The sequence below is a fragment of the Stenella coeruleoalba genome, assembly GCF_951394435.1.
Source record: "Stenella coeruleoalba genome assembly, chromosome: 19".
Taxonomy (NCBI): domain Eukaryota; kingdom Metazoa; phylum Chordata; class Mammalia; order Artiodactyla; family Delphinidae; genus Stenella; species Stenella coeruleoalba.
This window is the reverse complement of record NC_137165.1, coordinates 14,503,842-14,524,858: the sequence shown is the minus strand read 5'-3', so window position 1 is coordinate 14,524,858 and position 21,017 is coordinate 14,503,842. Positions and strand designations below refer to the sequence as shown.

Sequence of the window (21,017 nt, the reverse complement as noted above, 5' to 3'; positions counted from 1 at the left end):
GGAGCCCGCCTGCCCTGGGCTGGAGGGGTTGTGAGCCGTGCAAGTAAGAGGGAGGTTGAAGGAATGAACGAAAAAAGGGGGATCGGTAGGGTTATAGCCAGAAGGAATCCTGGAGGGCATTTCATCCAATCCTGTTTTGAGGGGAGAAGGAAACTGAGACCAGAAAGGGTGAGTGACGTAGCCACAGTCACACAGCTCATTAGTGGTTGAGCAAAGGCTCCAGATTCGGGATCTTGATCCCAGTTTGGTGGTGCTTGGTCAGCTGCTGGGCAAATGAGTGAACGGGGCAGGGGGAGACCTGGATGTCAGCCTGTGACTCTTAGGGGTCAGCCCTTCGTCACTGCAAATTTAGTAGAAGATCCCACCAGCTTGGTGCATTTCTGAGCCCTCCCTTCCCTCCCCAGACCTCCAACTTCTCCATCCAGGCCACCCCCACTGTCTGCTTCCTCCCTGCTGCCCCGCCCCTGCCCAGCCCAGGAACCCCTCAGCCAGGAGGCCCCCCCTTCTTCTGCCTTGGCTCCCTGGCCCTAGGGGACTCCTGTATGTTTGTCCCAGTCTATTTCCAACCATGCTGCTCCAGGCTCCAGATGTGCTGTCCCCTACTGGGACCTGCTCCCAGGCTGATTAGCATATTCCCAGGATCCAGCCCTCGATGACTGGCTGGGCCAGAGGGGAGAGTTCTCCCTGAGGACTTCACAGCTCAGTTCCTGCCACTGACTTCAGACTAGAGAGGGGTCTGAGACCTGGGATCCCCTTCATGCCCCTGCTCCCCCGCTTCCCAGCTCAGCCACAAGCCTGGGGACGGGCCCCCAACCTTCGGCCCTGTTCCCTCTGGTGGGACACAGCTACACTTTCCTGTGAGCCTGCTAGGGGTGGTCCCCTGGGCCATAGGAGAGCTCAAGACCCTGGGGTGAGCTGGGACAGGGTTCCGGGCCAAGAAGGAAGCTCTAGCTGTCCTGATGCCTGTAGTGGTAACTCCCTCTCACTCCCTCCACCCCATCCCCCTCATTGCAACATTTAGACCCCTTGGGAACCTCGCCCTCTGTCCTCTTCCCATCTGGAGCCTGGAGCCTGTGTCTGAAGGGGAAAGGAGGGTGATTTCTTTGACATTCTTGACCTGACCACTTGGAAGCTTGGAAGTGAGAGGTCGGAGCTATTAGAAATGACACTCAGAGGAGGTCATGAAGGCCAGTCCCCTGCCTTCAGGAGTTGGGTGTGTTCTCAGAGCCCAGATTGGTACATCTGACAATATCTAGACCTTCTTATTTTTTTGTTCAACTGTGGTAAGATACATATACCATGAAATGTACCATTTTCATGATTTTTAGGTTTACAATTCAGAGGCATTCATTAACATTCACACTGTTGTGTGGCCGTCACCACCATCCGTCTCCAGAACCTTTCATCTTCCCGAACGGAACCTCCATACCCGTTAAGCAGTAACTTTTCCATTCCTCCTCCCCCAGCCCCTGGCAACCAGCATTCTACTTTCTATGACTTTGACGATTTCTGGGTACCTCGTGTAAGCGGAATCCTGCAATACTTATCCTTCTGTGATTAGCTTACTTCACTTAGCACAGTGTCGTTAAGGTTCATCTATGTCGTATGGCAGCGTGTGTCAGAATTTCCTTCCTCTTTAAGGCTGCATAACATTATACGTATAGATCACATTTTGTTTATCCATGCATCCACCAATGGACATTTGGGTTGTTTCCGCCTTAGACTTCCTTACTTTTAAGTGAGGAGAAGAGCATGGTCTCTTAGCCTCCTTCCCTCCAGACCCAGGGTTACCACGCCCCCTCCCCCACCCCTGGTTGCTCATCTCTCTCCAGCTGTCACAGGAGATCAGGCCCCCCAACCCCCCAGGACACAACTGGTCACCATTAGCCTCTTTTTAAGATTTTGTTTTATTTATTTATTTATTTTATTTTTGGCTGCGTTGGGTCTTCGTTGCTGTGCGGGCTTTCTCTAGTTGTGGCAAGCGGGGCCTACTCTCCGTTGAGGTGCGTGGGCTTCTCATTGCGGTGGCTTCTCTTGTTGCAGAGCACGGGCTCTAGGCGCACGGGCTTCAGCAGTTGTGGCTCATGGGCTCCAGAGCACAGGCTCAGTAGCTGTAGCGCACAGGCTTAGTTGTTTCATGGCATGTGGGCTCGAACCTGTGTCCCCTGCAGTGGCAGGTGGATTCTTAACCACTGCGCCACCAGGGAAGCTCTAGCCTCTTTTTTTTTTTTTTTTTTTTTTTTTGTGGTACGCGGGCCTCTCACTGTTGTGGCCTCTCCCGTTACGGAGCACAGGCTCGGGTCGCGCAGGCTCAGCGGCCATGGCTCACGGACCCAGCCGCTCCATGGCATGTGGGTGGTATCTTCCCGGACCGGGGCACGAACCTGTGTCCCCTGCATCGGCAGGCGGACTCTCAACCACTGCGCCACCAGGGAAGCCCTAGCCTCTTTTTTTTTCAATCAATATTTTTTTATTGAAGTATAGTTAATTTACAATGTTGTGTTAATTCCTGCTATACAGCAAATTGATTCAGTTATACATATATACACATCCTTTTTTTAATATTCTTTTCCATTGTGGTTTATCACAGGATACTGAGTATAGTTCTCCATGTTATACAGTAGGACCTTGTTGTTTATCCATTCTACATATAAAAGCTTACATCTGTCACCATTAGCCTCTTCTAGTTGAAGAAAACAGCTGCCGCCCGCTGGCTTTCTCTCCCCCAGGTTAGGCATCCCTGTCTCCTTGCCCCTCCTTTCCTAACTTGTTTGTCTTCCCCTCGGTCAGTGGTTTAGATAGATGGAGTGTGGAGTGCAGGTACCCTGACAGTGTAGGTAGAACACTGGGCTGGGGGTGGGAAAATGCATCCAGGTCCCTTGACCTTCGGAGGCCTCAGTTTCTTCATCTATTAAATGGGGACAATTATCCCCACTGTGCCTCTATCAGAGGCTTGTTGCGAGGCTCAAAGGATGGAATGTCCCTGAAAGAGCTGGTCCGTGCACATCCACGCTTTCACTAGTTTATTCCCGCATTTCTGTTTGTTGAACTCCCTCTAAGGGGCAGGCACTGTGTGGTGGATGCAAAGAATGAACAGGACCTCCCTCCCCATGTAGTGAAGAGAACAGAGGAGAATTGTGACCATTCAGTCAGTGTTGAAGGGGCTTTGAGGCCAGAAAGATCTGGGCTTCAGTCTAGCTTTCTCCATTCATGAGTTGGGAGAACAGGTTACTTTACCTCTCTGAGCCTCAGTTTTCTCATCTGTAAAATGGGTGGTAAAGAGAACAGAAGGGGAAAGTCCGTGAGGCCCTTGGCACAGGACCTGGCACAAAGCCTGTCCTTGTCTAGTGATGACAGCCCTTTGCCCAAGCCGGCAGGTCCAGGTCCACTGTCCTCCGCCTTCCTGCAGGGATTCTGGGTGTAGCTTGTCAAGCAAACCCCCTTCCCAAAGGCTGTCACCTGCAAGTGGCCCCTGTGTTTGGGCCTTAGGCTGGCTGAGGCCACATCTGTTTTCTTATGCTGTTGGAGTCAGACCAGCTTTGATGAACCGACCTCGGAGTGGGCAGGAGGTCAAGGTTGGGGCCTCACGACCTGCCAGCCTGAGGTTTCCTGCTGTGCCCCCGCCCCGGGCTGAGCAGCTCTGGGCTCATCCCCCTCAGAGCCGCGTTCAGCTCGGCGGCGTGGTGTGGTCAGGCCCAGAGTGAGTGATGAGCTGGGAACAAGGGGTCATTGTCAGCGGGAACTACTTCTGGTTTCAATTACTCTGCAGGGCATGAGGAAATTCGGAGTGAGTGCAGGTCGGGAGGCTGCTAGGGCAGGAGTCGAGGGCTCCCCCACCCCACGTCCCTCCCTCTGGCCCCCGAGGTGTCTGTTGTCCCCGTTTGACTCTGCCCAAGCGTCAAGCATCCCAGCTTTACTGCCCTGGAGCTGGGCTCTGGGGCATTGGCCTGGTTGACCCAGAACCCCTTCCACTCGGGTTCCTCACAGCTGGGTGCCTGGGTCCCTCCCTGTGTGGAAAGACAGGGGACATTACCGGGTGTCCTTAACACCTTCTCCCATGCATCCTTCAGGCCACACTGACCACAGCCAGGCCCTGTCCCCTGAGAGTGGCCGGTTGTGACTCGGATTGGGGGGAAGGGCAGCTGGGAGAAAACTTGCCAGCAGGGAGGCAGCTAGGCAGCTCCCCACCCTGGGACACCGCAGTGGCCATGCAGGGTGTGGCTTTCCAGCCTCTCCCTGGAAGATGGACCCCTCCCCTGCCTTCGGCCTGGGCTGGGTGTGCACGTCCAGGGGAAGCGTCTGCCTCGAGAGGCCGTGTTTTATATCCATGCTGCCTCCTGCTCTCAGCAGGTCCATGGGGGGCTCTTCCCTTCGCTGCCATCATCACCACTGTGCCGGCCCAGGAGCACACGTCCACGGGGAGGGACGGGGGCACCGGGACTGTTCCTCTCCCTGCCTCTGACACCACCTCCTCCCAGGGCCCAGGTGACTAGAGCTGTTTCAGACCCGTTCACTGTCCAGTGCCTCACCTGCTGTCCCTCTTCAAGGCAGGTCTGGATGGCTCGGTTGTACTTGGAGAGCAGAGTGGGCAGCGGGATGCGGGAGAGCCAGGGGCAGGATCCTACGAGAGGGGATCTCGTAGAATCCTGCCCCCGGCTGTCCAAAGACCTCCCGACACTTGTAGGACAACCTCTCTCTTCCGGCCCCCGCTTAGCTACCTCCGTCTCCGGGTGTTCCTGATCTCGGGAGCCTGGGCTCCGCCCAAGGGGTTCTGGAGACAGGAAGCATTGGGCAGGAAGCAGACGGAGGCACGGGTCTCCTCTGCCTCCTGCCCTGCGTGGGAATGCCCCCTGCTTACCTGGGAGAGGTGAGAGGCACAGAGAAGCTGATCTGGAGAGGACCTTGGGAACTGATTCCTTCAGGCCCTTAGAACAATCCCGCCTCTCAACAAACCAAAAGAGGGTGCTCTCCCAGCTCTGGGCCCCGGGGGCTCCTAGACTCAGAAGCAGAAGGCCCAGGTTTGATCGCAGCTCCACCATCTAACAGCGAGGTGACCTCTCTGTGTGTTCCCTCTCAAACCTGTGCAAGGACCAGATGAGTCCTGGGAGGTAACAGTACCTGGCTTACTGCTCGCTCCCGGTAACCGCTCACCTCCCTGCTGGCGGAGGCTGCAGCTTCAGCCTCCTGGGATGGTCCTGTCTTTGATTTTATTCAAAACCTTTGAGAAAAGGACTTAGTAGGGGAATTGCCAGGGACTCCCTGAGTGAGGGCTGAGGCTGTACGTGAATGCCGATCGGGGGCGCCTCGTGTGGCTCTCCCTCGCTGTGGGCGCTGCACAGCCCACCTCAGCGCCTCACCCAGCCCCGCCTGGCCGTGGCACGAGCCGTGGGGGCAGTGGGGGCTCTTGGTGAGGGTCTGACCGCCAGGTGCCACCCGCTCCCCATGGGCTGGCACAGGGGAAGCGAGGCATAGCCTGCTCACACCCTTGGAGGCAAGAGCTGAGCTACACTGGCTTCAGGCCGGAGGTGACCCAGAAAACACCAACCAGACTGACTCCATGAGATAAGCGTTATCCTATTGTAAGGCCACCGAAGGGAACCCACACCAGCAAAGCAGAGGCCCAGAGTTTTCCCAAAGCAGGGAGAAAAGTAGAGATAAAACATGAGCTTCGGATCCAGGACTCTGACCCAAAAGTTTCCTTAAAAAGCCCCTAATCTCCCGACTTCCACATCTGCCCACCCTGGAGGGGAGCGAGGGCCAATGGCCGTGGTAGAGGAATAGCAGTTCTCATGGGAACTGTCCTCCTTTAAAGCCTCTGTCCTTAAAGGAGGACCAGAGGCTTCAGAGTCTGAGGGGCTTGGGGATTACTGGGGCAACCGAGGAGGTGCTCCCAAGGCAGGGAGTGGTGGACAACGGCAGTGTGAGTGGGTAGGGCCCTGAAACCCCACTTCAGCCAGGGGCCTCTGCTCCCTGCTTCTGCCGTTAGCTGATTGGGGGCAGGGAGACTTTGGCCTAAGGTTTCATTTAGAAAGAAAGCGGGCTGTATCCTCTGCTTAAAAAAAGTTCACTGCGGACCACTTGTCTCGTCCAAGATCCTGTTTGACAGGTGTGGAAACTAAGCCCAGAGAGAGGGAGTGGCTGCCACAGTGACCAGGCAGGACCCACACCCTGGTTCCGTGGCTCCCGGGAGCTGTCTTCTGTTCATTTGGAGCTCAGAGTGGGTGGAAAAGAGTTGCTTAATATTAGCAAAAGAGAAAAAAAGCATGGAGGCTCAGCGGACCCTGACCTACTTTCAAACCCCCCTGCCTGAGGCTGTTGTGTTTTCAGTCTGCAGCCTGGGAGGCCCCCTGGGGTGCTCAGGCCCCTGGCTGTGCTGGGAGACCCCGGCCATACTGCCTCCGTCCTGGGAGCAGGCAAGCGGCCAAGGGGGTCTGGGTGTCAGTCTGGCTGTGAGTTCCATCCATGAGTTGTGTGGGAAGGAATGGATGGATGTGTGGTGGGTGTGCTCTACCCACTCCATCCCTGGTGGGTTTTGTTTTAGGTATACAAGATGTTCCCAAAGGCTCAAGTGGATTTTCCACCCTTTTTCCGTGACCAAATATGCTGTGAGAATTACTAGGAGTTGCCAGGGCCCATTAGGACATTAGGACAGTCCTGAAGCAGGCAAGCCCTGCGGCTGTCTCAGCCTCTCCTAGAGCCACCAGGCACCCTCGAGACACCAGCCTGGGCTGGCCAGGCAGAGTGGAGGGTGAGGCTGTGTGCAGAACAGCCCGTGCTTTGCACTGTCCTCTGACTCCAAGGCCAGGCCTTGGGAGACAGGAGGGTCATGGTACACCTTGAGGTTGGGCTGCAGAGCGACTACCTTTGAGTCCTGGCTGCCGCCTGTCCCAACATCCTGGAAGCCGCTCCCCAGCTCCCTCTCAGGTGGCCATCTAAAGCTACCGGTAACCACTAATCTACAGAGTTGAGGCTCCAGGCCTTAGAGACCTGTAACCCCATGCACAGCTGTTAGCAGGCAGGGCCCAGACCCCGGAGTCCTGGCCTAGATGCCTGGAAGAGTCCCCAGTTGCTAGCACTTATCTCCTTGGGTGGCGGGTCAGCGGTGGGTTGGCTAGGGCTCGGTTTGGAGTTTCACAGCTCCAAGTGAGCTGTGACCTGTTCAGGGTCCTCCCCACCTGGCATGTGGTGGCTATCTAGTCAGTGATGAATGAATGGGTAAATGAGCGAAAAAGTAGCTTCTAGCCTCAGCTCTGCCATTGGCTACTCAGTGACTTTGAGCAAAGCGTTCCTGTCCCCAGGCCTAATGCAGACCTGGAACATAGCAGATGCTCAAAAAGTGTGGATGGAAAAACATAAACGGGTCTCACTTTCTCATCGTCTGAAGACCTCTGCCCTTCCGATCCACAGTTTGGGTTAGGATCGGTACAGAACAAGGTGAGAACACACGTTAGGAATGCAGAGACCCCAGGGCCATTCATTTTAAAGGGACTCTCCCGCCCCCCTTTCTCACAGTTTCCCTGCGGTGTGCCACCCTCCCTGCCAACTCACACACCCTCTGCGTGGGCCCCGGGCTCCCGTGCACTGCCGCCCTGCTGGTTCTCTCTCGGGCTGGACTCCGGTGCCTGTCTCTGGGCAGGAACCACCATGGGCTTCCTTTCTGCAGCCCTCCCAGCCTCACACGCCACCTGCTCTCCACCCACACCCTGCCTCCCAGCTCTGCTCCCCTGGGGCTGAAGGGAGCGCACCTGGCTGACCCCGGACCACACCCCTCTCGGCCCTCCTCAGCGCCATCCCAGGCTCCTCTCCAGCTCCCGCTCCTGCACCCAGCCTCTCCGGGTGGCCCTTTGGGGCTCTCCCCTCCCCCTCACTCCCAGGCTGTCCTCGCTGGGGTGCCTGTGGCCTTGGTCTAGCTGGCTGCTCAGAAACCCCCTTTCCTGCCTCCAAGTCACTTGGCTGGAGGATAGGGGCAGGGAATCGGGGTCCCAGTCTGGACTGAGGGGAAGATGAAAGTCGTTGCAGTGGGGAAAAGGAGGTCACTCCAGAGAAGTAGCAGCAGCATCCCAGGGTTCTGAGAAAGAAACTTCCTCCTCGTGTTCACAGGCTGGAGGATTTGCCTGGAAGCCGTCCATCCCCAGCTGTCACCGTGCCGCACTGGTGGCAGTCCCTGCCTCTCCTGCCCACACAGCTCAGGCTGCATACATTCCCTGTTGACCTTTTTTTTCTTCAGTGATGCCTCTGCTGATCACTTTAGCCTGATTTTGCCTCAATCATAGCTGTGCTGGGTGGCCGGTCCCAGCCACCCCAGGTGTATACCTCTCCCTCGGTGTAACCTAGGGTCCTGCCCTGCACCTCCCTGGCGACGGCCCCTCTCATTCCTTTGGCAGAGAGCCTGGGGAGGGGGTGAGGGAAGATGGGACAGTCTACTAGGAATGTTTTTAATTCCAAAGGCAGCGACATCTGTTCATATGGGCCTTCCCACCCAGGCTCTGTTTATCCAGACAGGGGGCCCTTGCTCATCCTCAGAGGCCGGTTCTGCCAGGATGGACAGAGGGGAAAGGGGTGCCGTCACTTCCAGGGTGGCCGGGACAGCCTGAGCCTAGCCCACCCAGTGAAGCTGAGGAAGGGTCTGTGGTGGGCTGGAGGGAGCAGAACTCAGACGGCTGCTTTTGAGGAACTCCCTAGGATCATTTGTCTTGCCCAACCCCCCCGCTGCAGCCTGCTCCTAGACCATTGCTTCCAGGAAGCAGTGAGTCAGGCTTGGGGAAGAGAAGGCAAATCTGTACTGTCCCTAGAGAGAACCCCCAGCCCACAGGGAGGAAGGAAAGATGAGCATCTCAAGGGAAGAGCCTCCCAACAGCTATCCATCTGCTAAGGCGCTTATGTCACCATGGAGACCAGTTGGCCATCTTCCATCCAATCAGAGCTTGCTTTACCCAGACAAGTGTTGAGCCCGGGGTTCCTAAGACAGACAAGTATAAAGCTTTGGGAAGAGGATCTGCACTGCCCCCCTTCTCCCGCACACCTGGCGGGGGACGCACCTTACTCGACATCCCCCAAACTGCATCCTGTGGCATGTGACCCAGATAGAGGACAGAGAACCTTAGAAAGCCAGTGAGGGGCCAGTTCTGAAGTTAACAGTTGGCAGTGCCCAGCACGCACCATGTGTCTGCAGCAGGTGAACGTGGTTAGCAATTGTAATGGCACCTTACCGGCCAGTTACACAACCAGCACTTGCCCATTAGCTGAGGGATGCAGAGCAAAGCCAGGGAGGGTGATCCTTTTTTCTCTTTTGGCCCATGCCAACCCCTCCTCCAGGAAGCCTTCCCTGATTCTCTCTGGCTAGAATTTTCCTCTCCTTTCTCTCAGCTTTCGTGGCACTTGATCTGTGCTGTTCTTGCGGCATAAGACTGGGTTTCTTGAGGGCAAAAATGATGCTTTGTCCATCTGGGTGTGACGTGTGGTAGGTGCACGATTGGTAAATGCCAGATGCGTGAATGCCTTTCTGCCTCCTGTTAAGAGGTGTTTAAGCCTTTGTCTCCTCTCCTCTTTTGGGTTGTCAGCTTTGTCAAGCACAGCCTTTTGATTCATCTTTGTGATTCCCCAGCCCCTATCCAGGGTTGGGCACATAGCCAGGCCCTCAGTCAGTACCTCTTGAATGAAATCACTGGGATGAAGAGGTGAAGACCACAGGAATGGGTGAACCCTTGGAGGAGGTGGATTTTGTGCAGCTGGTGGGGGCAGCTGCTGACCACTCATGGGGCTGGAGGGAGATTCTCTTCAGAGGTGGCCCCCAGGTGCCCTGGGAGAACAGGTCAGGGGTGGGTCAAGAAGGGTGGCTCAGGCCCTGGCCGGGCAGGGGACACAGGCATGTCCCTGCCTTGGTGGGTCTCCCCCTCCCACTCAGGGGTTACTGGGAAAACGGTTGTGGCTCTGCCCCACTTAGCTGCACTGGCTTTGGGCAACTTTAGCTCAGGTAGCAGGAGGCTCTGTGCAGCCTTGGCGGCGCCCAGCCCTGTCTGCACTGTGCAGAAGCAGGTGTGGAGCATGAAGCCCTAGAAGAGATGGGGCTGGCCCAGCCACCCTGCAGGGACCACCAGCGTCCAGCAGAGTTCCAGGACTCCACGTTCACCTCCAGGCAGAAGGCAGCACAGGACCAGACCCTGCCACACTGGGATATCACAGTGGTGAGGGCCTAGCCAGACCTCTGTGCGTGGCCTGGCCCAGGCTGGTCTGGGCAAGTGGCTTAGCTTCTCTATACCCTTAGTTTCCTCAGATGGAAAAATGGGGATGTGAGGACATACTTCCTCAGGTTGGGGGAGCAGTGAGTGAGGTACTCCAAGCGGAGGGTTAGCGTGGTGCCTGTCGCATAGTAAGCTCGGTGAAGGGCGTCTCTTGTCATGATCAAGGCTTGGCTCCCTCTGTGGTGAAGCCGCCCCTTTCTGCAAAAGCACCGCGGGCTCTGATGATAAACCCCAAGACATGTGCGCTGGTTGAGATTCAGCAGGTGCATTCCAGACGCCAGGGGCTGCTTCTGGGCCCCGACCCCCCTGCCCTGGTGGCCTGACCCACCTCTTTTCCCCGAATCCAGAGAACCAGCCACACTTCAGTGGTTGTGAGCACCAGGGCCTTTGGAGAAGGCCTGTCACTAGCCAGCTGCAGTTCTGTGACCTCAGGCGAGAACTTCATCTCCCTGAGCCCCAGTCCTCACAACTCTAAACAATACCACCAACGGCACAGAAGTCGCAAGGCTTCAACGCCAGCAGATACTTGAACACCCTTTGCATGGGACCCGGCTCATGGTTGGCACTGCGAAAATACTGGTTTCCTTCCTCCCCCCATGCCAAACTCTACAGGGTGTGATGCCTGGGCGCCTCTGGGGTGTGTGGACCCTAATCATCTGGGGTTCAGGCCTTTCTCTGTTCTCCAAACACCGGACACTGACTTGTTACCTTGTGAAATGAACATTCATCAACCTGAGAGTCAAGAACAAGTTCTTAGTTCTCTATCCCAAGGCACCCAGCACAGAGTGGCTTTTGTTGCCATTCTGTCAGTGGACGTCCTCTGCCCCCAGCAGCACAGCCCTTTTTTTGGCTTTTCTGGTGAAGGGCACCAGTGATGGTTAGAAGTGGCCCGTGAGAGGAGCACCTCTTGCTGGGCATCTGTAACCCGTGTCGTCCTTGGATTTTTTTGCTCATGTCCCCAGAGAAGGTCCATAGTAGCTGATTCCCTCTGGGGCTGCGAAAGCCCAGGAGGTTGCCCAGCTAGGGATCTTCTTTATCCTTTCCACAGGAGTCCACGCGGGTCGGGCCCTGTCACCGAGTTGGCATTGAGGGAGGCATCTGGGGCAGGAGTAGAACCCCGGGGCAGGACTGGTCCTCTGCCCGGGACAGGGGCAGCTGTTGATGGCTCCTGGCCCTGAGCCCTGGGCTCTGCAGACCCCCTCTGGCTTCCCCCAGCCTCCCGCAGACACCCCAGCAGCGAGGCGCCGCCTGGTGGGGAAGGGGTTAACCAGGGCTCTAGAGGGGAAGGGCCTGGCTGGTTGTGCTGCTTGTCAACCTTACTTTAGGAGGGGCTGGAGGGAGGGCCGAAGGATGGGTGTGGAGGAGGCCCAGCCTGCCAAGAGTTAAAACCGGGAGGTTGGGTGTTTTGGAGGGGGCAGCCTCCCGCGCCTCTTTTGAGTCACTTCCTCCACTGGGGGGGGCTGGGGGCGGGGGCTCCCCGGCAGCCTCGGGCGCTGTGCCGCGCGCTCGGGGCTGGCCTCCCGCTAGCCTGGCCGGGACCAGCGAGCCGCTGCTGCTCCAGCGGTGTCTCCGGGGAGGGAGGACGCAGAGGGAGGAGAAAGCGGAGCCCCGCACCATGCGCTTCCCTGCCCGGCTCGAGTAACAGTCCCGGCGGCTGGCTGAGGCTGCGCCCGCTCCCACCCTCCCTCCAGCGGCTCCGGAGCCCCGGCGGCCCGCGCCTCCCCGCCTCCCCGCCTCCCCGTCCCCGGAGCTGAGCTGGCCCCGCGGGCAGGCTCGCCGTCGGGTCGGGCTTTGCCGCTGCCGCCGGCATGACAGACGTCCTGCCTCAGCCCGACTGCAGCTTGAAGGCGGTGTGCGAGCCCCTGGAGCGCTGCTGCCTGGACCCGCTGGAGGAGCCGGGGAGCAAGCGGCCCCCCAACACCGGCGCGCGGCTCTGGGGCCGCGTGCGCAGCAAGCTCCTCCGCCAGAAGGTGCCCGAGGGGCTCGAGGGGTCGGCGAGGGTGGGCGAGAGGGACTGAGGGGGGCGGGGGGCCTGCTGGGGCTCTGGGCCGCCCCTTCTCGGAGCTCACTGCGCCTCCTACCTGACTGAGGGACCCTGGGACAGAGGCTGGGGTAAGCTGGGGTTGGCTCTCAGTGGCCTTAACGTGATGATTAACGCTGTTGCTACCCCAGCCTCCGAGCCCCGCTCTCTCTGCCTCTGTCCCTGTCTCAGGAAGAGGGGGGCTGTCTCCTGTGGGAGAGGACTGCCTGCCTGCTTTCTGCGCCTCTGCGGGTAGAAATATGAACAGATGGGGCGAGGGGCTCCTGGGTCTCAGTTTCCCCTACAGTGCCCAGCCCAGGCCCGACCCCCTGCGTCCAGTGGCCGCCCCTTCTGCAGAGGGGCACCGGCGGAAGCACCTCAGTACCACCGGCCGTGTGAGGTTTCTTTGGGGTTGTGGGGAGCTGGCGGTGCTGCCGGGTCTGGGGGCTATAGGCTACCTCTTCAGGGACCACCCAGAGGCCTGCTGGCCCAGTGCTAGTCAGGCACCAGGCAACTCAGTCAGTGTGCCAGGGGTTTCCTGACCCAGCAGGCAGCTCAGACCAAGCTGAGCCAGGGCAGACTGCCCGTCCTGCCTGCCGCCCCAGACCTGGGCGGGGATGAAAGTCTGAGATAGAAGCTGACTGTCCTGCAGCTGGGCAGGCTGCCGCAGGGCTGGCTTTGGGCCCTGGCATTGGGCATCTGAGGAGGAGCCAGGCCATCGCCTAGCACACAGTGAGCGCTTGGTAACCGTAGACCAGATTAACCACCTAAGCACATGTCGCAGGGTGCCTGTCCCGGCTGGCCAGGGCCATGCCTGTCCTTCCAGGTAGTGATGACAGAGGCTTGGCTAGTCTGTGCTGCTGGGGGGGATTTCAAAGCCCTCCCGTGGGGGCCCGAGGGGGGTCCCTCTGCACAGGTCCTCACTGCCAGCCAGCATAGAGGCTCCTGGCACCTGCAAGAGGATGTGATCTGGGGCCCGTTGTCTCCTTATCTACTTTCATCCTCTTCCAACGGGGCATACGTGACCTCCCAGCGGGGACATCAGTCCTGGAAAGTGCTGGGCAGGGCAGCAACTTGAGCTGTCCTGCATTGGCCCCTGTGTCACCTTCAGCCTCTCTAGGGACGAGGCTAGCAGAGCCCTGCTGGCCTCAGCTGCTACCAGAGCCCCTCTGTGCTGAGGCAGCTGTCTGTGCCCGGCAGCCCGGAGCCATCCCCTGCCTGTACCCCCTTCCCAACCCCTGCTGAGGCCAGCAGACACCAGCCCAAAGCTCATTGTCCATTTCCAGACCTAGAGGTTGGCGAGAAAGTGACCCAGCAGGTTCCTGGCCCAGTCCCAGCCAAACAGAGTCCTTCCGGTTTACCTGCCCCTTTGCTGGGGTTGGGGGGTGGCAGGTAGGGGGCAGTTTCTAAACCTTGAAACTCCGGACTTTCAGTTCTTTTCCCTGGGCATTAGTGACTAGCAAAACCAAGAAGCCGCTTCAGGAATCCTTTAGCCAGCTTCACCTCTGGTGGCGTCTGACACTTCTGTGTCTGACGGTGCCCTCTGGGCAAGAGTGGCAGGCCAGCCAGGCTCTGGGCTGCTGAGCTGATTGGCATCAATGCAACTGCAGGGTGGCTGTGGCGCTGGGATGCTCTGTGCGGCGGGTGATTCAGTCCTCTAGCTCCTGCTGTGTGACAAAGTATGTTGGTGTCACAGACACAAGGGTCTGTACCGTGGGTGACAGAGGGACATTCATTCACCCTGCTGTGCCCGCCTTGCTGTGCCCGGGGTTGGTGGGGGAGCAGGCAGGCTTGTGGAGCCAGACCCGCTGCCCACCTCCCTTCTTTCCCCAGCTGCATTAACCTGTTTTTTTTCAGTGCAGCAGACTCACTGCCAGACGAGGGGGCTGGGATCAGGCAGCAGCTTAGGTGGGTGGGGGAAGGGTGCCAGGTACTGCCCAGCCTGACAGGAGGGGTCACCTCATTAACTCCTCATTTAACTTTGCCACAAGGATGTGATGCTGTGGATGCCTGAGACACCTGTGGCCCTCCTGCTGCCACTTAACTAAAGATTCGTGAAGCCTGGAGGGGGGCGTATGTGAGTCATCTGGGGACCCCGTGCTGGGGCTAAAGAGTCTGTTTGAATGGAGAAAGCCCAGTGTTAGCCTGTGGAGCCTCTGGCCCCAGGAGTCTGCGCTTGCTGGAAGAGGGGCAGTAGGGACCACTCACAGGCTCTCCTTTGTGTCCTCAGTGGGGGGCTCTGTTTGGGGTTGTGCTTGTCCCCGAGGAGAGTCCTGGGGCTGAAGCCTCACTCCAGACTCTGACTTGGCAGTTGGCTTGTTGTGCAAGCATTGAGCAGAGGAGACACGTGGCATTTGAGTTTGTGGGTTCTGCCAGTGCTCTCAGCGTTTAACTTCACATTTCTGCTTTCCTTTTCCTTTTTTTTTGGCTTTAAATCACACTCAAGACCAGGCTCAGTGCCTGGTCTTCCTCCCATCCTGCCTGTTTCTAGATCCTTAGGTTGCACTTGGGAGGGAGAAGGACTGAACGAGGAATCCCATCCCTACCCCACAAAGTGTCCAAAGGTTTTAATGGGGTCACGTGGGAGCCAGAGAGGCTAGGAGTGCCCCAGGGAAGCAGCGGCCAGGCCAGAAGTTTTTGTCTCTGGGCAGCAGGGATGGGGAGGGACAGGAATCCATGCCCCTACTGTTGCCCTGCAGCCAAGGTGAAGACGTCCAGACCCAGAACAGGCCAGATACTGGCTGGAGGTAGGGACTCAGGCTGAACTGGCAGGGTCCAGGGGAGTGGGGGAGAGTTGAGGATGGTTCCTGATGACCTTGCCTCTGCTTCGAGGGGTTGCCACATGGGTCTGGGAATTCCCCACCACCCAAGAGCTTCTCTCAGGAAACCAGAGGCCAGCAGGGTGAATTGAGATGTTTCCTGCTGAGCTCCAGGACGAATCCACCTGCTCTGAGGTGGGCTTTGCTCCCCTCTACTTCTAGGAAGGTCAGAGGTGCAACCCAAAGAAAGACAGGATGGGGAGCCCTCTTTGGGCCACTAGTCTGGGGAGCCTAGGGTTCAGGAGGGTCCCTTTCTTTGTCATCTTGATCTTGATCGCAACTGCAGGACAGCTCCAGACCCCTCCCAGAGTGTGTAATACAACCTGACAGTTTCCTAACAGGTAGCATCAGGTATGCAAACCATGTGCCTGTCCCCAGGGCTCAGTCGGCCATTCACTGGCTGTTCCAGGCATTGAGGGTAGAAGGGTGCCGGGGTATAGAGGGATGTCTTGGGCTCATTTACTTTCACTTCATCATCTGGCTCTGGGCATCCAGAAAGATCTTGAAACCTTATTAGACGCCAATAGATACCTCTCCTGCCCCGGCTGCCCACCTCTCTTCCCTACCCCCTTTCTCCCACCCTGCCCCCCATCACCTTATTTACCAGAGGGAAGGGACCTGCATCCTGTCTTCACCATTCACATGCCCATTCACACCCCTATAGCGATCCCTCAGCTGTCGGAAGCGGACAGTAGTGCCTCCCCGCGGGGCTGGAGACCCCTGCGGCCAGCCATTTCCTCCCTGGCCTCTGTGTGGGCCAGGACTGTGACCGGGCTGGCTGGCTGGGGGCTTGGAAGGGGGAGTAGTGAGACCTCCCTGCATCCCTGCAGCCAGCATAGGTACTCCCTAGAGGGAGAGGATCTTACTCCTGGAGCCACACGGGTGGCCTCCTGCCCCCCCCGTTCCCTACTTCTCCACTACGCTGGCTCCCAAGAGGCCTGTTTGATTCCACAGAGCAGGAGTCCTCGACTCTGAGAATGTGGTGACGGTTATGGAGCTCCACCCAGACCCAGAGCCACGCATATGCACAAACTGTATGCTGTTTCGGGGGGGTCACGGATACCCAGGTGGGAACCCGTGCTCTGAGTGCACTTGGCAAGCTGCTGTTTCTTGGCGCCTGGGGAGGTTAGAAGGGGCATCGGCCCTCTCCAGCATCTCTGTGGTCCACAGGTGGCTTGGCCAGGCAGCCATGCTGGGCTTGGTGCCCCAGCTTTTGGTTGGCCTTGGACCAGGGAGAGCTGAGCCTGCCAGTTCTGCCCAAGGCCAGTGGTGCAGGACTCTCCAGAGGCCGTGAAGGCCCAGGAGGGCAGACGTTTTGGAAAGAGCCCAGCAACTTCTGCAGGTGCCGGTGTGGCGGAGTTACCAGGCGCTGGTCAGGGCGCCCAAGTCTGAAAGGCCCAGCCCTCTGCTGAGTGGCCTTGCTGGATGCCCAGGTTGTCAGGAGCCGGTCCGCAGGTGCTATTTTGGCTTCCTTTTCCCCATCAAATCGTGCTGGGAGTTGGAAAGATGTTCGTGTTCTGACAGCTCCCTTGCACCCAAAGGAACACACGTCCCCGTGCCTGGAACTTGCCTGCCCAGTCCCCGGGAGAAAGCCAGAGTCCGTCCTGGATCCCAGTAAGGCTTAGACTAAGGCCCCATTGTCCTTGGTCCCCCAAGGTGGGCCTAGAGAGGGAAGTGACCGTGGGAGCTGCTGGTGGGAGTCTGCTGCAGAGAGGCTGGGAGGGCCCTGTAGCCCCACGGTGATTTCACCAATTCTGCTTTGGTTGAGAGAGAGTGGAACTCATGCCTGAGCCAGAAGGTGGAACCGTCTTTCTCCTGGACAGTGACCCCAGCCAGGGTGGGTGCCTCAGATGGGCACAGCCAGAGCAGCGACAGCCACAGCTCCCCTTCCCATCAGACACCTGAATGCCCCCCTGTGTGCTCTGGCCTCCTCCTTGGAGCGCCCCACCTCCTCTCAGGCTGGTGTAGCCTAGGAGGCCAGAGAAGGAAGGGCACTGGGCTGGTAGGAGTCAAGAGGCCTCGTTTTTCTAATCCTGAGTCTACGGTCTTAACTTGCTGTGTGACCTTGGGCAGATCGCTTCACCTCTCTGGTTCTCTGGCATCAGTATAATGAAGGAGCTGAACAGGATGATCTCCTAGATCCAGTTCATATGATGATTTTGGCCACGTCTCAAGATTCCTACGCCTAAGCCTTAAACTCTCAACATGCTGGGAAAGTCTGGGTGGAAGAGGTCACAGGGCTGCCCCTGGGCCACGGCCAGCCATTCACTGAGCACGGGAGGAGAGAGGCGAGCAGGCATGTGGGGCTTCTCGACCCCTGTCCCGAACAAAGGGCATTGGCTTTCTCCAGCCTGCATAACCCACTTTGTTCATTTGGTCTCTGAATATGTTGATGGCGCATCTTCATGTGCTGGGCTCTCCAGAGGCAGCCCAGGCAGAGGCCGTGCTCTCAGGGAACTTGCTGTCCATAGGAGAGTCAGGCAATAAATGAGATCATCTTATGCTGCACAAGTACTGCAGGAAGATAAAATTGGGTAGCAGATCAGATAATAAAGCAGAGGGGAGAGGCCTTGCTTGAAGAGATAATTCTGAACTAAGATTTCAATGACAAAAAGGATTCTTGAAAGATCCGGGGACAATGCCTTCCAGGCAGAGGTGAAAACCCCGCAGCCTGGGGGGACCATGGTGTGTTCAGAGGCAGGCAGAGGCTGTGTGGAGCATAGGAAGTGACCTCGGACAGAGGGGGCAGCAGCCTTAATCTGAGTGCAGCGGGAAGCCACTGGGGAGTTTAAGCCCAGTTTTAGTGATGCTGACATGTTTTGATCCGGTGCTGAGTACCAGGCATCATTCTTAGCTCATGATGTGAGTTAGGTGATAACCCACGAGGTGCTGTTAGGCTCAGAGGGTGACACGATGAGGTCCCACTGAGCGGCTTAGTGCAGGAAGTGCTTTTAGCCATCATGCCCCCCGCCGAGGAGGAGGCCCAGGGCCCGCTCGGGTTTGCGGCTATCTCTTGGTTGTCTGGGTGGTCATGGGGCCCCACTGGGGTCAAGGCTGCGTGCCCTCGATGGGGAGCTTCCGGGGGTGTAGAACCCAGCCTAGCAAGCTGTGCACAGAAATGGGCCCGCACGTGGGGCCTGGGAAGAGCCCACCAAGAGGCCCCTCAGAGCGGGTACGGGCAGTGGGTTTGCCGAGCCGCATTCTCACCAGCAGGCTCTGTGCCCAGACGGTGTTCCTGGCCTGGGCAGGGAGCATGAATTCAGCTTCAGAGAAGGACTTTCATAATTCTTACCAAACCACGCTAAGTCTGGAGGGAGGCCACTGAGCCCATGGCAGTCCTAAAGGCCCTTGGCCTTTCTTTCCGTGGCAGCTGCATGAGACTTCCCGGTCATACCTGGGGGAGCCCCTCGCTTGGGACTTTGACCTCTAAGGTGGCCCCTTCCCTTTGGGGACAGGGCTGCTGGGGGCTGCCCCTGTGTTGCTTTAGCCCTGACCAGTCCCTTTCCCGAGAGTGACCCTGTGCTCGTCAGCTGGTGGCCCTGAGCTGGGCGGGACAGCTTGCTGGCTGTTGGTTTGAGGCCTGGCTCTGGGGTGAAGTCTCCAGGCCGGGCAGGCCGTGGAGGGCAGGCCAACTCTGGGGAAGACGGGTCCCCGGGGCTCGGGGCAAGACGGGCCCTCTCCCAGTTCTGTCTGCAGCTGTGCCGGCCCGAGGGCTAAAAGCGCGGCGGCACAGAGGAGGCTGAGCCCTGGAATGCAGGGCGCTGCGGGGGCAGGTCACAGTGGGTTCTACAGGGCTAACCTGGCTTCAGTAAACGCCTCATTCAGAGCTGCTAAACCCTTCCCATACGTGGGCCTCAGGGAACTGCACAGTTCCGGGGGGCAGGGGAGGCAAGCGGAGGCGAAGTGGCCTCATCCCGGTGCCTGGAAGGACAGTGTGCACAGGCCTTCCGTGTGGCTGTCCTGGAGAGGGTGCCCGACCCTGCAGGGCCAGGGCTGCAGGGACAGAGCTTGCTTGACCTTATGGTGGGGGGGCCCGGCCCCTGGGAAAATGGGCTCAGTTTACTGAGGCTGACCTTGGTCTCCCCTAAACCAGCTGCTGAGCTAGAAGCCAGGATACAGGCCCCAGCGCCCCCTCTCACTCCGCCCTGCCTCTCTGGAGTTTCTCTCAAGCGGCCACGTTGACGGAACCCTCCAGTACCCTTCCCGGGGCGGGGGGGAGGGGGGCAGGCTCTTGGCAGTGCCCTGTTTGTTCCCCCAGTTGCCAGCCCTACCGTGCCTCTCACGCCTGTGGTCTGCCCCAATGACAGGCTGGCTTTGGTGTCCCAAGGGGACCAGCCCAGAGCATGTGCATGCACTTGGGGGAGGGCAGGAGAAGGCCAGCCGGGGCCGCCACCGTGGCCACTGACCTGGGAGCCACAGGAAATGTCCCCCCGTCAGACAAAACACCCGGCTCAGGGCCTGGTCTCCACGGCCCAGCGCTCAGCCTCCGGCCGGGTCCCCAAAACACAGCCACACCTCTGCCTTCTATTCGGTGTCCTGTTCACCTGTGAGGGTGACAACTTCAGCTATACTATGGTTTACTGCACTTAGTTTTTATCAGCCCCCAGAACAACTCTGGGCTTCGAGTGAAGTCCATGCCACCAACCCAGGACAGGCCCAGGATGCCAGGCCCCAGGCCCAGAGGGCAGAGGGTAGAGCAGTGCTCAACGAAAGAAAGAGTGGGACCAGGCCCAAGAGGGACAGGAGGTCAGGGGTCGTGCACAAGGAGGTGGGCTTCCTCAGGGCCTGTGCTGTGGAAATGACAGTGTGAGGTTTTGAGGGAAGAGGCTCAGCGCCAAGGGGCCACAGGGTGGGAAAGTGGGGTCTGGGAGCCCTTGGGAGCCCAGGTGAATACTGTTTTCACGGGTCCCTGTCACCCGCAAGCCCCCGTGTTACCTCCCAAAGTAACTGTGCCGCTGCTCTGTGTTCTGTGCTGGGACCATAGCTGCCGGTTGTGACAGGTTATCCCACACTGACCCCTCCTTGTGGATTGAGCCCCCGTGAGGGCCCGCAGGGAGGGGCGAGCTGCGTGGCGGAGGGAGTGTGGGATGGTGGGAGGACCGTGCCCACCGTCCAAAGGACTCTTGTCACCTACTAGGGGGAGCAGGAAGGGGGCCCCCAAACTCGCTGGTGCCTCCGAAATCCCAAGCACTAGGAAGTAGCCGTGAACAGCTCTGGAGCCAGAGAGGAGAACATTAGGGTCTCCTGCCCCAGGCTGGGGAGAAACGGGTGGGAGGAAGGGCTTAGACCCCTCAGAAGAGACCCCTGAGGACATTCCTGAAGCAAAGGCCGCACCCACCACCTGGGGGGTGTTTGGGTGCACATAGAGCATCCTCCCCTGGCCTCAGGGCCTCGAATCCTCTCAGCCCCCTGCAAGGCTGGGGAGCCCATTTCCTGTCCTAGATGTGAGGCTGCCGAGGTCCAGGAACGTGAGGCAGCATCCCAGCCACCTGCCAGATTCTCTCTCAGACGCTGTGGAGTCCTTGCCTGGGTTGCAGGATTCCCAGCGGGGGCCCAGGATGTTGTTGCAGGGGACCTGGGGGTTCTCTCGGGGACATCAGTCCCGGAGGGCAGCGGCTTCTTCACAGGAGAGGTCTGGGTGTGCAGCCGTGACCTGACCAGGTCTAAATGCAAAGGCAAGAAGGACGGAATCGAGCTGCCCCCAGAGGCTGCGTTCAACCACTCGTTTGTAACTTTCTCCGGGATGTTCTATGGCCTGCTTCTGTCTCCTGCCTGTGCTCCTCGGGGGGAGCCCCACTGCGTTTTTGTTACCTGTGTGGTGAAGGAGGGGCCCCTCTTGGGGGGTTTCCCCAGCCTGGCCTTTCGCAGCCCCATCTGTGTCACTACCTCAGGTGATCTGGTATCCCCCTGGTACCTGGTCCCCAGGCGGGGGGGGCA

General features: G+C 58.5%; 1 protein-coding gene across 3 annotated transcripts in view; it reads left to right on the top strand.

The window, feature by feature from the left end:
* Positions 1-21,017, top strand: part of ABR (ABR activator of RhoGEF and GTPase) — a 180,102-nt gene that overhangs the window by 143,807 nt on the left and 15,278 nt on the right. Inside the window, exon 1 of one of the 3 annotated variants that reach the window (XM_079905370.1) lies at positions 11,736-12,211. The exons of the other annotated variants lie outside the window; for them this stretch is intronic. Within the exon in view, the coding sequence (XP_079761496.1) occupies positions 12,050-12,211 (162 nt within the window). The 5' untranslated portion in view covers positions 11,736-12,049. Of the gene's footprint in view, positions 1-11,735; positions 12,212-21,017 lie in introns of those variants that run through there. 3 annotated transcript variants of the gene reach the window in all.